The sequence below is a fragment of the Berghia stephanieae genome, chromosome 15 (assembly GCF_034508935.2).
Source record: "Berghia stephanieae isolate SIO BIC M18660-M18661 chromosome 15, UCSD_Bste_1.3, whole genome shotgun sequence".
Classification (NCBI taxonomy): Eukaryota; Metazoa; Mollusca; class Gastropoda; order Nudibranchia; family Aeolidiidae; genus Berghia; species Berghia stephanieae.
In genome coordinates this window covers 14,336,915-14,351,745 of record NC_088374.1, presented here as the reverse complement: position 1 = coordinate 14,351,745, position 14,831 = coordinate 14,336,915, and the positions used below count along the sequence as shown (strand labels likewise).

General features: G+C 36.1%; 1 protein-coding gene across 8 annotated transcripts in view; it reads left to right on the top strand.

Annotated features, from left to right (window-relative positions):
• LOC144960586 (uncharacterized) overlaps positions 1-14,831 on the top strand; it is a 211,105-nt gene that overhangs the window by 11,113 nt on the left and 185,161 nt on the right. For all 8 annotated transcript variants that reach the window (XM_078893808.1, XM_078893815.1, XM_078893812.1 and 5 more), the window contains 4 exons: positions 875-996; positions 9,071-9,156; positions 12,082-12,182; positions 14,464-14,631. In XM_078893808.1, the coding sequence (XP_078749934.1) occupies positions 875-996; positions 9,071-9,156; positions 12,082-12,182; positions 14,464-14,631 (477 nt within the window). The remainder of the gene's footprint in view (positions 1-874; positions 997-9,070; positions 9,157-12,081; positions 12,183-14,463; positions 14,632-14,831) is intronic.

The following is a 14,831-nucleotide window of genomic DNA, read 5'->3' as shown; positions in this document are numbered from 1 at the left end:
TCTTTCTTGCTTTGTCTGACACCTTTCATACATACTTGTTTGGTTCTTTATCTTACACCAGTGCCTGCTCCATAATTTCTTAATTTTTTGTGTTTTTGTATGTGTGTGAGTTGGGGGGGAAGGAGGGAGGGGGGGATTTCATTTTGTACCTTGGTGTTGGTGAATTGAATTTTGAGAGAGAGAGAGAGAGAGAGAGAGAGAGAGAGAGAGAGAGAGAGAGAGAGACAGAGAGAGAGAGAGAGAGACCATTTGGGTTATTTTCATTGAAATTCGGCTTTAACAGGACTTGATTTTTTAACAGAGGTTTTAGGCTGGTCCCACCTTCACTGTCATACTGAAGTTCCGCTGTGATATTTTTACTGTTTTTGATATTGGCTAAAGAAGGGATTTGAGCCCAAAACATTCTGTGTTTGGTATTTTGACCTTTTGAAATAATGGTTATATGTATTTATTTGTATATACTGTAACATAAAAGATTTTTAAAGACATGACGTCGATGTACAAACAACGTTCGTTAACTCGAATTGTTTACTTGTTTGATTCGGTCGGTTATCAGTTATCAGTTATGATTTACTATAGCGATTAAGGCAAATTTATTGATTTTCTGATTCTTCATGGTCTGTGTCATAGAATGATCACCCTGTATATATCATCATCATCATTGCCTTTTTCACCCTGGGTCAGGGTATAGGCCATGGACAAACAGTTTCCTTCCTTCTCTATCGTGAGCTATCTTTTTAATCTCATTCCAGGTCTTACCACTTCTCTGAATTAAAGAAGCTGATATACAGAGAAGTGGTAAGACCCTGTATATATACCTATCATTTATCTTGTTTAATATTCAACCCCTCAACCTTTTGCCTACCACCCACAGGTGACGGATACAGTAGAAGAGTCCCTGAACCACGCTCATGATTTGACCGTCAGATTGGCCGAGCTGAACCGTGAGATGGTGGATTACATGGCATCCCTGGCTGAGAAAAAAGCCAGCAACAAGTAAGAATTCATCTGTTTTCTTCTTCTGAAAGTCTCTATTTTAAAAAGAATTAATTCTAAGTCAAAAGATATCTTGATGATACCATGCGAGTGAAATCAAGCACATTCTATAAAGGGTAAAGTTCAGGATAACATCTCGCACATTATAATGGATTGAAGACTAAATATTTTGAAATAACTTTTCCTGAGAATATGCCACACATGTTTGATATTACCTCATTTAAGTGCATGGAACGCGACCTAGTTATGGTTATGCGCTATACAAGTGCTATATACTGTTATAATGATATTAGTTTAAAGAACTGAACAAGTGTGTATGAATGGTGCCACACAAAGCAAGAAAGAAAAATACAAGAAAAAAAAAAGAAAAAAAAACCATCCCCAAAAAAAGGTCGACTATATTTTTGGGATGGTTTTTTTTTTCTTGTATTTTTCTTTCTTGCTTTGTCTGGACCTTTCATACACACTTGTTCAGTTTGTTTTTGTTTTTTTATCTCACACCGATTCCTGCTCCTTAATTTCTTAATGATATTAGTTTGTTTACATTCTTTCATCCTTAGTGATTTGAATTTGTTGCTTTTTTTTGGTTTTCATTCTTTGCAGAGGGGGAGGGGGAGAGTTGAAGTAAGAACTTGACTTGCCTCACTCATCGTGTGCTGTGTTGTACCTTTTACCTATTTATTTATGACGTCTTCTTTTTTATATATATAGAATCATGCGTGACACAACACCTGCACTGACTTAGAGAAAGTTGAATGATATTAAAAGACCACAGGGGGAAAAAGACACATCTTATTCTTCTTGTTCTTCTTCTTCTTCTTCTTGTTCTTGTTCTTCTTCTTCTTGTTCTTCTTCTTCTTCTTCTTCTTCTTCTTCTTCTTCTTTTCTTCTTCTTCTTCTTCTTCTTCTTCTTCTTCTTCTTCTTCTTCTTCTTCTTCTTCTTCTTCTTCTTCTTCTTTTCTTCTTCTTCTTCTTCTTCTTCTTTTCTTCTTCTTCTTCTTCTTCTTCTTCTTCTTCTTCTTCTTCTTCTTCTTCTTCTTCTTCTTCTCTTCTTCTTCTTCTTCTTCTTCTTCTCTTCTTTTCTTCTTCTTCTTCTTCTTCTTCTTCTTCTTCTTCTTCTTCTTCTTCTTCTTCTTCTTCTTCTTCTTCTTCTTCTTCTTTCTTTTCTTCTTCTTCTTCTTCTTCTTTTCTTCTTCTTCTTCTTCTTCTTCTTCTTCTTCTTCTTCTTCTTCTTCTTCTTCTTCTTCTCTTCTTTTTCTTCTTCTTCTTCTTCTTCTTCTTCTTCTTCTTCTTCTTCTTCTTCTTCTTCTTCTTCTTCTCCTTCTCTTCTTCTTCTTCTTCTTCTTCTTCTTCTTCTTCTTCTTCTTCTTCTTCTTCTTCTTCTTTCTTCTTCTTCTTCTTCTTCTTCTTCTTCTCTGTCTTCTCTTCTATCTTGTTCCGCCTTTTTTCTTTCATATCTTCTTTCACTGTCTTAGTGTCTTCTTCTTCTTCTTCTTCTCTTCTTCTTCTTCTCTTCTTCTTCTTCTTCTTCTTCTTCTTCTTCTTCTTCTTCTTCTTCTTCTTCTTCTTCTTCTTCTTCTTCTTCTTTTTCTTCTTCTTCTTCTTCTTCTTCTTCTTCTTCTTCTTCTTCTTCTTCTTCTTCTTCTTCTTCTTCTTCTTCTTCTTCTTCTTCTTCTTCTTCTTCTTCTTCTTCTTCTTCTTTTCTTCTTCTTCTTCTTCTTTCTTCTTCTTCTTCTTCTTCTTCTTCTTCTTCTTCTTCTTCTTCTTCTTTTCTTCTTCTTCTTCTTCTTCTTCTTCTTCTTCTTCTTCTTCTTCTTCTTCTTCTTTTCTTCTTCTTCTTCTTCTTCTTCTTCTTCTTTCTTCTTCTTCTTCTTCTTCTTCTTCTTCTCTTCTTCTTCTTTCTTCTTCTTCTTCTTCTTCTTCTTCTTCTTCTTCTTCTTCTTCTTCTATCTTTCTTCTTCTTCTTCTCTTCTTCTTCTTCTTCTTCTCTTCTTCTTCTTCTTCTTCTTCTTCTTCTTCTTCTTCTTCTTCTTCTTCTTCTTCTTCTTCTCTCTTCTTCTTCTTCTTCTTCTCTTCTTCTTCTTCTTCTTCTTCTTCTTCTTCTTCTTCTTCTTCTTCTTCTTCTTCTTCTTCTTCTTCTTCTTCTTCTTCTTCTTCTTCTTCTTCTTCTTTCTTCTTCTTCTTCTTCTTCTTCTTCTTCTTCTTCTTCTTCTTCTTCTTCTTCTTCTTCTTCTTCTTCTTCTTCTTCTTCTTCTTCTTCTTCTTCTTCTTCTTCTTCTTCTTCTTCTTTCTTCTTCTTCTTCTTCTTCTTTCTTCTTCTTCTTCTTCTTCTTCTTCTTCTTCTTCTTCTTCTTCTTCTTCTTCTTCTTCTTCTTCTTCTTCTTCTTCTTCTTCTTCTTCTTCTTCTTCTTCTTCTTCTTCTTCTTCCTGTTAAATCTGAAACTTCAAATTATGAAGATTCCACAGACCACAGTATTTTTCTTTCATTGGAGTTGTGAGACTATTCCACTGTCTTAGTGTCGATGGTATGAACGAGTACAAATGTGCATCCACTCTTGAGTGGGGAACCGTATACTTGGATGACTTCCTCTTGTTTTGTTGAATATCACCGAGGTGTAAATTTCACTTGGTCATTTAGGCCTTTTCAAAATATATTGTCACATTTTCACACTTTTATAAAATCTGTTGTAACGGTTCAAGATCTAAATCTGGAAGACAGGAAAGCACAAATCAAGATAGAAGTCTTAACAGAAAGTTGGGAATAAAAGACAGAGCGCCCAAGCACTGGCAAAAGACAATCCAAAAACGATGTATACACATTCATTATTCACACAGACACTCTCGCAAATAACTAAAAATATCTTGAGAACGGAAAAACCGTTCGGAAAAATAGAGATCAAGTTTATTTTCCCGAGCATTCAAAGAAATAGTCGTAAAACCAAAGCTAGAGGTGTCTAAATGAGCCAGTAAAACCTATATGTAAGGGAACAACACAAAACAAACAACGTTTCGGCCCTTGGCCTTTGTCAGGAGACAAAAAACAAACACAAAGATGTAAATTTACAAAATATCACATTTCGTCGAGATTTTGTGTTGTTCCCTTATATATGAGTCATATCTGCTCACTCTCTCCAGAGAAATAGTCGCTTTGTTAATTTTATTTCCTGCCTCCTGTCACTCTTGACTCTGATTTGAGAAAACACAATTTTAAATTATGAAAATCTTTTAGTCTTGTATTGGTTGGTTTGTTTGTTTTTGTTTATTTTCTTCTCTTTGTCATGATAATGGTGCCGTTCTTGAGTAAATTCGCATTTTTTCATATTTCACTTTGGAAAAAATAACGATAAGTATTGAAATGAAAGCTCAAATTTATCAAACGAAGACGGATACTGTGGACGTTTTGTGTTTCCCCTTTACCAACAAAATGCGATGAATGAAACACTAAGGACGAATGAGACATGTAGTTTATTAAATGAAGACAGATACTGAAAAAAAAAACAAAAAAACTTTGACAAATGAACGATAAGCTAAGGGGCATAACTCTTCAAATTTTATTTTGTGACATGTGCCCCTTTTTTCCACTTGTGGTCTTCATTTTTTTTCCCCTTCATTTTGATGATATCGTTGTTTTCTTTTGTGTTTCTTATCTTTAAAAAAAAAAAAAAAAGAATTTGAATTGCGTATTTCACCCACTCTAAAGTCACATGAGCACTGAATTTGAGGACGTGGTGCACAAATTAAATGTTGTTTTTAAAAATGTTTGTTTTCTTATTCTTCTTCTACCTTCTCCTTTTAACCCTCTCCTTACCAACTATGGGGAAAATCGTCACATTCGTTACGATCGATGCAACCAGCATTATTTATTCTCTTTCAGATATTTTTTTTGTACGTCACAAAATTTCCGTAAATTTGCAGAAATATTATTGTTTTTGATATAGAATTTAACAATGTTCTGTAGAGCTTGTATAGCTGAGCAACATTATTAAAAGTATGATTTTATTCGTTTTGAATAAGAGTTTTTAAAATCTATTTTAATGATTTGTGAGTATGGCATGTTGGGAAAGTCCGGAATATGGTTAGTAAGGAGGGAGTTAAAACATACTGACTTACCTATTCTGATTTGACATTGTAAAAAAATTTTTTTAAAAAGGAGGTGAGGGGCGGTGGCATCTTGTCTAATGCCGCAGCAATATTAGTATATTAAGAAACTCCAATGAAAGTTCCGAGTGCATTTTTATTTTTTATCATATTGACAAGAAAAAAAAAGAAGAAGAAAAAACACCTATATGGTTTGTTTCCCTTTTCATTTTTTGTTTTATTTCTCTTTTCTTTTTTTTTCTTTTTTTTCTAATTCTCCATTTCAGGATTTTTTAATTTGTTCTCTTGATCTTTTATTTCTTGTTTGTTTTCTTTTTAAAATGCTTGTCTTTCATCCTCTTTTTTGCACATTTAATTTTTTTTTTTTTTAATGTTTTTCGTTTTATTTCTTTTCTTTTTTTCTTTTGGTTTGTTTGTGTTTTTATTGTTGTTTTTTCTTGTTTGGGTTGTTTTATGTTTTTTTCTAATTTTAAATCAGTTCTTATCTATTTTTATCACAAATTCTTCCTTTTTTATTATCAAAATTGTGTTTTGAATAATAACAAAACTATTACATGATTCTATCTTTGTTAGTCTTGAACTATAAATCATTTATTGTTTGAAATCATAGATCAGATACATGGGAAATAATTTCTATATGAAATTATGGCCTTGTGTCATTACCTGGTAAATCCATTCGAGAATAATATATCACCTTACACCTCACACCTTATCCCGTTGAGAAAACATGAGAGTTGATTTTACATTTAGGGCCTTTCGTCCAGATCTGTCCTCAGCTTTCGTCTTGGAATGAGATTACTTAGTTTTGTCCTGATCCTTGCCGGCGTTCCTTGGCTGGGAGGGAATCAGTCGAATGTATGGTTATAGTTTTGGGAGATGATATTTTTTTCCTTGTAAATCATCTTACTGTTATGCATTGTATTATGTTTAGTTTACATATTAAATTATATGATTGGTAAACATTTGAGTGTATTCCTCTTAGTGCTTGTGTCTGGATGAGACTTTTAGGTGATCTCAAACTAAGTACTTTGATAGTGTGCTCTTGGAATCTACATCTGTTCCCTATTTGAACCAATTCCCCTTTGTCCTAACTTTTCTTGGTTGCTTTAATTGTAATTCTAGAGCTTTTCACTATCCCATTATCTTCCTTTTTACTGGAGCTGATATGACCTTAATGTGTTGCAAGTGCTGTAAAACCCTTTAAAACAAACAAAAACAATCAGCTTTCGTCATTAATGTTGGGATGTCCGTCCGTCCTTGTCCATTCCTATACATTGTCCATCCAACATTTTGTTTGCCATCCTCTCCTTCTGCCTCCCTCCAAGGCACCCCCCCCCCCCCCCCCCCCATACATAATGTTTTTTGCCAATGTTGTATTTTTTAAAAATTAAAAAAAAATGAGCTTTAATATAGAACAATGTCAACTAAGTGCGCTCAAAGTGCTTTACAAGGGGTCCCTGGCCAACAGCAACACTTAACATGTAGGACAGGACATGACATCTGTTAGGCTATGTTGCAATATTTTTCGGATAGAGACAACGCTGTTAACGACCATGTACCCATTTTTACACCCGAGTAAAGAGCCTTTCCAAGGACTCAATTATGCGCCGAGTGAGTGAGGCTCAAATCCAGGACATTCCGATCTGAAAACGAGTGTCATACCACTGGACCATGTAGCCACAAAAAACACATGGCCAAACCAAAACCATTTTCTTCTCTTGACTATAGACAAGTAGGATTCCTGTGGTCCTTTTAGAGAATGACGGATGCTCTGTCCAGATGATGCTTAACCCTCTCCTTACCAACTATAGGAAAATCGTCACATCCGTTCCGATACAACCAACATTTTACTTATTCAAATTTCTTTTGTACATCACAACATTTAAAGAAAATTAACGGTGCATTGTAGAGCATGTTTTGATAAAGAAATTATGTATTGCAAGAAATTACTGCTATTGTGTTTGAGTGATAAAAAATATATTTTTGTGTTAGTTGGGTGTGAAGTTTTGGGGAAAATACTTGTACAATTGACTATATAGATATATCACTGTCCATTGCTAGGGATTTCTTCCTTACTTGTTCATTAATCTATTTTTAAAAAATTGAGCTTTTATATAGCGCGTTATCCACTAAACATGCTCCAAGCACTTTTCAAAGGGTTTCTAGCCAACAGCAACATTTAACATGTAGGACGAGACATGATGCCTGTTAGGCCAAATTACATTTTTTTTTTTCGATCAAGACAAGGCTGTTAACGGCATGGTACTAATTTTACACCTGAGTATGTTGAGAAAATGTGAGTAAAGAGCCTTTTCCAAGGACTCAACTCTGCACCGCGTGGAGCGGGACTCGAACCCAGGGCCTTCCGATTTGGAAGGAATTGTCTTACCACTAGACCACATTGTTTGAAATAGACATTGTTATGTCAGTAAGGACCTAAATCATTTATTATTGTTTGTTTTCAGGTATTATATATACATACTTGATTCTTTATCTCTTTCCTTACCAACCATAGAAAAATCGTCACATTCATCATGATAAAACCAATAATTTCTCATTCTGATTTCAATTTTACATCACAAAATTTGAATAATTTGTTTTTGTTATCGCTATAAAACCTTGAAATTGTTTATAGGGCTCAATTTGCTTAATAATAATAATATTATGTTTAGAATTCAATTTTTGCTTTCCTGTTTGAGTAAGAAAAATCTATTTTTGTGTTGGGTGGATTGGGGAAAATTCTGAAAATGGCCGGAAAGGAAAAGGTTAAAATTAGTATGTGGTCTAGTGGTATGACACTCACTTTCGGATCGGAAGGTCCTGGGTTCGAGCCTCGCGCTTGGCGCATAGTTGAGTCCTTGGAAAAGGCTCTTTACTCACATTCTTTCACCGTACTCAGGTGTAAAATGAGTACCTGGCTGTTAACAGCGTTGTCTTTGTCCGAAAAATTGTAATATCGCCTAACAGGCGGCATGTCCCGTCCTACATGTTAAATGTTGCTGTTGACCAGGGACCCCTTGTAAAGCGCGTTGAGCACATTTAGTGGATATTGCGCTATATAAAGCTCAAATGTATATATTAAATTTTGTTTCTACTTCTTCCACCAACTCTCTGACAAAAATATTCACATTTTCCCCTTCCCACCACCTACCCACCAAAATCCCCCGTTGTTTTATATAGTGAATAAAAATACACCTTTTTAATATACAGAACATTTTCATTCACATCATGTATTATTCAAGTTTCACTCCTGGTGAAAAAAAAATAAATTTGTGTCTTGTTTGTGTAGTGTGTACTGAGTTCGAATACCGCTACACACTGTGTGGCCTTGAGCAAGTCACCTCGCCCTAGCTCAGTTTGAGGCGCTGCACTGCGGCTGACGCTGACTCCTGGGTTATTCCAGTTTTCCCCTGGAATAGACCCTCAAGACAAATGTCCCCTATGGGATGAATAAAGGAAATTTTATTTTTATTTTATTTTTTAAAAAATTGAACTGCAACTGTAATTTTTTTTTTAATCTGTAAAAATTAATTTTATGATTTTTAAATTTACCAATGATTTTGTGCTTGTAGGCAAAAATTTAATGTGGCCTATACGGAATAATGTTAATTATTGTTGTTGATAGTTTTTGCAAGCTATTATATGTAATCATTAATTTAATGAAGTTGATGATCAGTTTGTACTTAAATATGTAGTTCTCTGTCATTATTGCTGAAATAATTTTAATAAATGTAAATGTTGCTATTGTTATTATTGATAATACTTTTGTTAATGTCATCATCATCATTATCATCTTCATAATGATTATCATCATCATCATCATCATCATCATCATCATCATCATCATCATCATCATCATCATCATTATCGTTATCTCTATCTTTATTATTATCATTACTTTTATTATTACTTGCACAATCATTATCATTATAATCATCTTCATCATCATCATCTTCATTATTCTTTCTGTCTACAGGGGTAGAAAGAAGATTGAGAAAGCTTTACAACAAGCCAAAGATGAAGTCGGGGCCCTGAGTGAAAAGCTCCTGTCTCTTCAAGCCGGTAAAATCCTCTCTTTCCATCATTCTTTCTCTTTTCTCTCCCTTCTTCCTTACCATGCATACTTAAGCATTTATATAAAGCAATATCCACTTAACATACTAGTAGTAGTAGTAGTAGTGTATGGTACACCTCTAAATGTATTTCGTCAACCCAGCTTCTAAAGTTTTCCTCCGCCCTAAGGATGGTTTCGTAGCCACCTTCAAGTTTAGTGACTGGACAATGGAGGACGATGTGATCGTTGGTCTCTGCGGCTGCCTGACATTTCTGGCAGGTATCACTGTTCCCAAGTTTCCATCTGCACAATTTGATGCAGTTCTGCCATGTCCAGTTAAGAGGCGGTTTGAGGATATCCAGTATATCCTGGCGTTACTTAACATACTCAAAGCGCTTTATTAGGGATGGTGGATAGCTCATACGGTAGAGTCACGCCTTCTCCGGCCAGGCGGAGTTGTCATACCAGTAAGGTCGCGGGTTCAAACCCCCATCACCGCCACGAAATTTTTATTCTCTATTGTCTTCTGGCACTTTCCTACTCACTTCATCTCTTGTTGTTTACAAGGAGTCTCTAGCCAACAGCTACACACATAACATATAGGACAAGATAGGACTCCTAATTAGCGACATTAGATTTATTTATTTCTGACAGAGACAATGCTATAGAAAATTGAAAATTGAGCCTTATATAGTGCAATATCCACTAAATGTGCTCAAAGCGCATTACAAGGGTCCCTGGTCAACAACAACATTTAACATATAGGACAGGACATGATGCCTGTTAGGCGATATTACAATTTTCCGGACAAAGACAACGCTGTTAACGGCCAGGTACTAATTTTACACCTGAGTATGGTGAGAGAATTTGAATAAAGAGCCTTTTCCAAATACTCAACTATGCGCCGAGCACGAGGCTCGAACCCAGGACCTTCCTATCCGAAAACGAGTGTCATACCACTAGACCACATAGCCGCACATGTAAGACAAGATAGGACGCCTAATTAGCGACATGAGATTTATTTATTTCTGACAGAGACAATGCTATAGCAGCCCGGGTAGTCATTTTACACCTGAGTACGGTGAGGGAATGTGAGTAAAGAGCCTTCTCCAAGCACTCAACTATGCGCCGAGCGAGCGAGGCTCAAACCCAAGTCCTTCCGATCCGAAAGCGAGTGTCTTATCGGCTGACGTGTGTCATTTGTTCTGGATATTATTGTGGTTTTTTTTTTTGGTGTTTATCCTTCGTTTTATCACTGGCTTGCTTTCGGATCGGAAGGTCCTGGGTTCGAGCCTCGCCCTCGGCACATGTATAGTTGAGTCCTTGGAAAAGACTCTTTATTCTCTCACTGTAAAATGAGTACCTGGCCTTTAACAGCGTTGTCTTTGTCCGAAAAATTGTAATATCGCCTAACAGGCGTTGTGTCCCGTCCTACATGTTAAATGCTGCTGTTGACCAGGGACCCCTTGTAAAGCGCTTTGAGCACATTTAGTGGATATTGCGCTATATAAAAGCTTTTTTTTTAAATTTTTTTATTTTTTATATCAACTTGTGTGTGACTGTTTGTTGAATCTCCTCGTGCTATTTATTGTAATTTTTAAAATTCATCATCATCATTGCCTTTTTCACCCTGGGTCAGGGTAAAGGCCACAGACAAACAGTTTCCATCCTTCTCTATCCTGAGCTATCTTTTTAATCTCATTTCAGGTCTTACCACTTCTCTGTATATCAGCTTCTTTAATTCTTCTCCATGTTCCTCGTGGCCTTCCCCTTGATCTTCTGCCCTGAGGGTTCCAGTCCAATACTTTCTTTGTTATAGTGGAGTCGTTCGTTCTAAGCGTGTGTCCAATCCACTTCCATCGTCTTCTTCCTATATCCTCTCCCACTGGTTTCTACTGTGTTCTTTTCCATACTTCTTCATTTTTTATTCTATCCATCCATTTTATTCTGAGTAGCTTACGCATGCACCTGTTTGCGAAAATCTGTACCCTCCTTAAAATTAAGATTTGGAGAAGGGTTTTGAGTCTGAATTATTCTGAGTTTGAGTTTAATCCAGTTTCTATAATGTGGAAATAACAATTGCTTGCTACCTTTTGGATAAGATGGCAGTCTATCACAAAGTACTTTCCACCAGATCTTGCAGACCCAACTACTCTATCTACTCTATGAGAATAGGTGGGTCGAAATAAATTTCGAATTTCGACTTCACCCGAAATCAATCTCGGCTCTCGGCCCCTTTGCATGTGACGCGAGTGCTCAACCAATTGAGCTATTAGTTGTAGTCCTTAAGAGTCATTAGGGCTATAGAGCTATAATTTATTCCGGTTTCTATAGCATGTTACAGACAATAGCAATTGTGTGCTAAAACAATAATTGAGCTTTATATAGGGCAATATCCACTAAATGTGCTCAAAGCGCTTTACAAGGGGTCCCTGGTCAACAGCAACGTTTAACATGTAGGACGGGACATGCCGCCTGTTAGGCGATAGTACAATTTTTTACAGACAAAGACACCGCTGCTAACGGCCAGGTACTGATTTTACACCTGAGTACGGTGAGAGAATGTGAGTAAAGCGCCTATTCCAATGACTCAACTATGCGTTGAGTGCGAGGCTCGAACCCAGGACCTTCCGATCCGAAAGCGAGTGTCATATCACTAGACCACATAGACACACGTGTGCTATATTGTGCAAGGATGCTAGTCTATCACAGGGTACAAAATCTAACAGACTCAGCTACCCATTCACTGCTGGGTGTAAAGGAGAGTCAAAAAAATAATCTTGACCTCAACCAGGATCGATCTTGGTCTCTTTGTATGTGAAGTGAGTGCTCTACCAACTGAGCTATCAGTACCCCAAATTGAGCTATAAAAATGGGATTTAGAATGAAGTTTCATCGTACATGACATTGTTTTTCTTTGTCGGATATTTCAGATCTCGATGACAGAGAAGAAAAAGTCCAAAACGTACAGAAGATGATGGACATGAAAAACTTGGAACTGCAGAAATACCGGACGGCTGCTGAACTTGGAAAGGTAAAAAAAAAAAATGTTATTTTAAAATGAAAAGACAGGGAGAATTTAATTTGTTTTAATTCAAAACACTTTATAGTCACCTGGAACAACTACAAAAGACGTCTAACTTCTACGTCATGGCACAAGACCGAAGGGCTAGAGCTCAGGTGGTCGCTGGTTCGGATAAGTAAGTAAGTAAATAAGTTTTAATTCAAAACTCAAAAAGTCAACCAAGCAGGCTCTTGAATGGAACCCACAGGGCAAGAGGAAACGGGGTCGTCCAAAACAGACTTGGAGGAGAAGCCTTTACCAAGATTTTTGCATCTCCAATCTTACCTGGATTGAGGCAAAGATCTGTTCCAAGGACAAAAGAAGATGATGGGAGAGTGCTAAGGAGGCCCTATGCTCCGCCAGGAGCCAGGAGGCACAAGTCAATTTAAAATTCAGTTCCAGACTCGGTCGTTCTGAAATGCTATGTTCACTCGTTATTTGCTTTATCATTCAGAAAAGTCGACCCTAGATAAAGTTTTTGAAAGAGATAAAGAAGTATTTGAAATGTGGATATTTAGATGCCTTTAAAAAAGTAAGCTGGAAAGACCAAACAAAAAGCAACCAAGAAATGTGGGATATCATAGGAATTGAATCAATCTTGCTCCACACAATAAAATCAAGAAAATTGAAATATGTTGGCCTTGTAAAAAGACACAACTCCGTTGTGAAAGATATTTTAGAGGGCAAAGATGAAGGCTGGAGACCAAAGAACATGGATGGATGGTGTCGTGAACGTCTGGAGTGGACTCTCTACAGAGATGAATGTAGCCTAAAAGCAATAGAGAAGAACGACGTACCATTTCAAGTCGATATCTACCTAAGAGATGGCATTGTAAGTAAGTAAGTAATTCGAAAACTTACTGACTTATTCCTCCAGGAGCGCAGGCCATCAACAACACTCTTCCTTCCATCCATTGGACACAATTCAGGGCTGCCCTCTCCTCTACATTCCAAGTTGTCCCCCTTTTTTCAAGCTGATGATTTTGGGCATCTGTGCAAGCACTGGTGTAAGAAAAATATTGGAATAATGCTGGTATGAAACAGTGCTAGACAAAGCAAGAAAGAAAAATACAAGTAAGGAACAAAGAAACATCTCAAATAATCACCGTAATTTTTTGAGGATTTTTATGTTTTGTTCTTGTATTTTTCTCTCTATTTTATCTGGCACTGCTTCATACACACTTATTTCAAATCTTTGTCCCCTTTCCCTTCCGTTCAGCCTCTGTCAACAACATTTGCTTTCAGAGTTTCAGATACAGTTATGTGTGGAAATTTACTCTATATAAGTTATTGAAAGCCAAATTTGCATTTCTAGAGCATTCACTCTTCATTTACTCAATGGGGATCAATGAAAACTTTAAAACTTTGCATGACAATCAATAGAATTATATATATTCATTCCCAGGGGAAAATTCTCTCCTTTCACTGTTTCAACGTTTTTTTTTTAGATTTGTTTGTCTGTTTATGGTTTTGTTTTGTTTTCCACAAGGAATTTTTAATGATATTTATTATAAACTCATGTTGAAATTTTTGAAAACAAACTTTGCTTGAACCATCTCCGTCAATTCAATTTCATTTTTAAAAAAATATATTAAATAACATTTTTTTTTTCGAATTTAAAACTACAAGATATACTTTTAAATAGTTTACTATATCTAATAAGGGGTAAGAGGCGACGGCTGGAGTGTTAAGAAGTTACTTCAGTTTACAGTGTGTTTTATATTTCTGTAATCCCATGTTTTGTTTTGTTAATTTTTTTGAAGCAAAAATTCTTTTTTACATAAGTTGATTCTCTTAAATACAATTCTTCATTTGATTTCATGTACTTGTAATTCAAGTTTAGTTTATGTAAGTGTATAAGTATTTAGTGCAGCTATGTGGTCTTGTGGTATGACACTCGCTTTCGGCTTGGAAGGATCCTGGGTATGAGTCTCGTTCGGCGCATAGTTGAGTCCTTGAAAAAAGGCTCTTTACTCACATTCTCTCACCGTCCCCAGGTGTAAAATAAGTACATCATGGCTGTTAACAGCGTTGGCTCTGTCCGAAAAGAATTATAATATCGCCTTACAGGCATCATGTCTTGTCCTAAATGTTCAATGTAGCTGTTGGACAGAGACCCCTTGTAGTACAGCGCTTCGAGCATGTTTAGTGGATATTGCGCTATATAAAAGCTCATTTTTCTTTTTTAAATTGAATCTTCTTTTCTAATGTAATCAAATCAAATGTTACTTTAAAAAAAAAAAAACAACAGCAAGCAGCAGAACAAATGGACGAGTTGAAGAAACAGTTGGTTGCTAAGGAAGCCAAGATAATCACCCAGAGGCAGCAACTCTCCAAGATGGAGGTAGATTTGGCCCAGAGTAACCATCTCAAAGATAGGTCAGAGATGAAATTTATGTCGTCGGATGAAGAGAGTCAGGTGCTGATTTTTGATTGGTCGATTGTTGAATGGCCATACTGCAGTTATTTGATTGAGCGCAAAATAACAATACTGTGGCACGTTGCTTTTTTGCTCACTTATGCTTGATTGAAATAATTTGTGGATTTATTTTCGTAAAATTTTTTTATGTTTTTAATATTATTTTTCATTTTACTTAACCCTCTCCTTACCACTTGCAG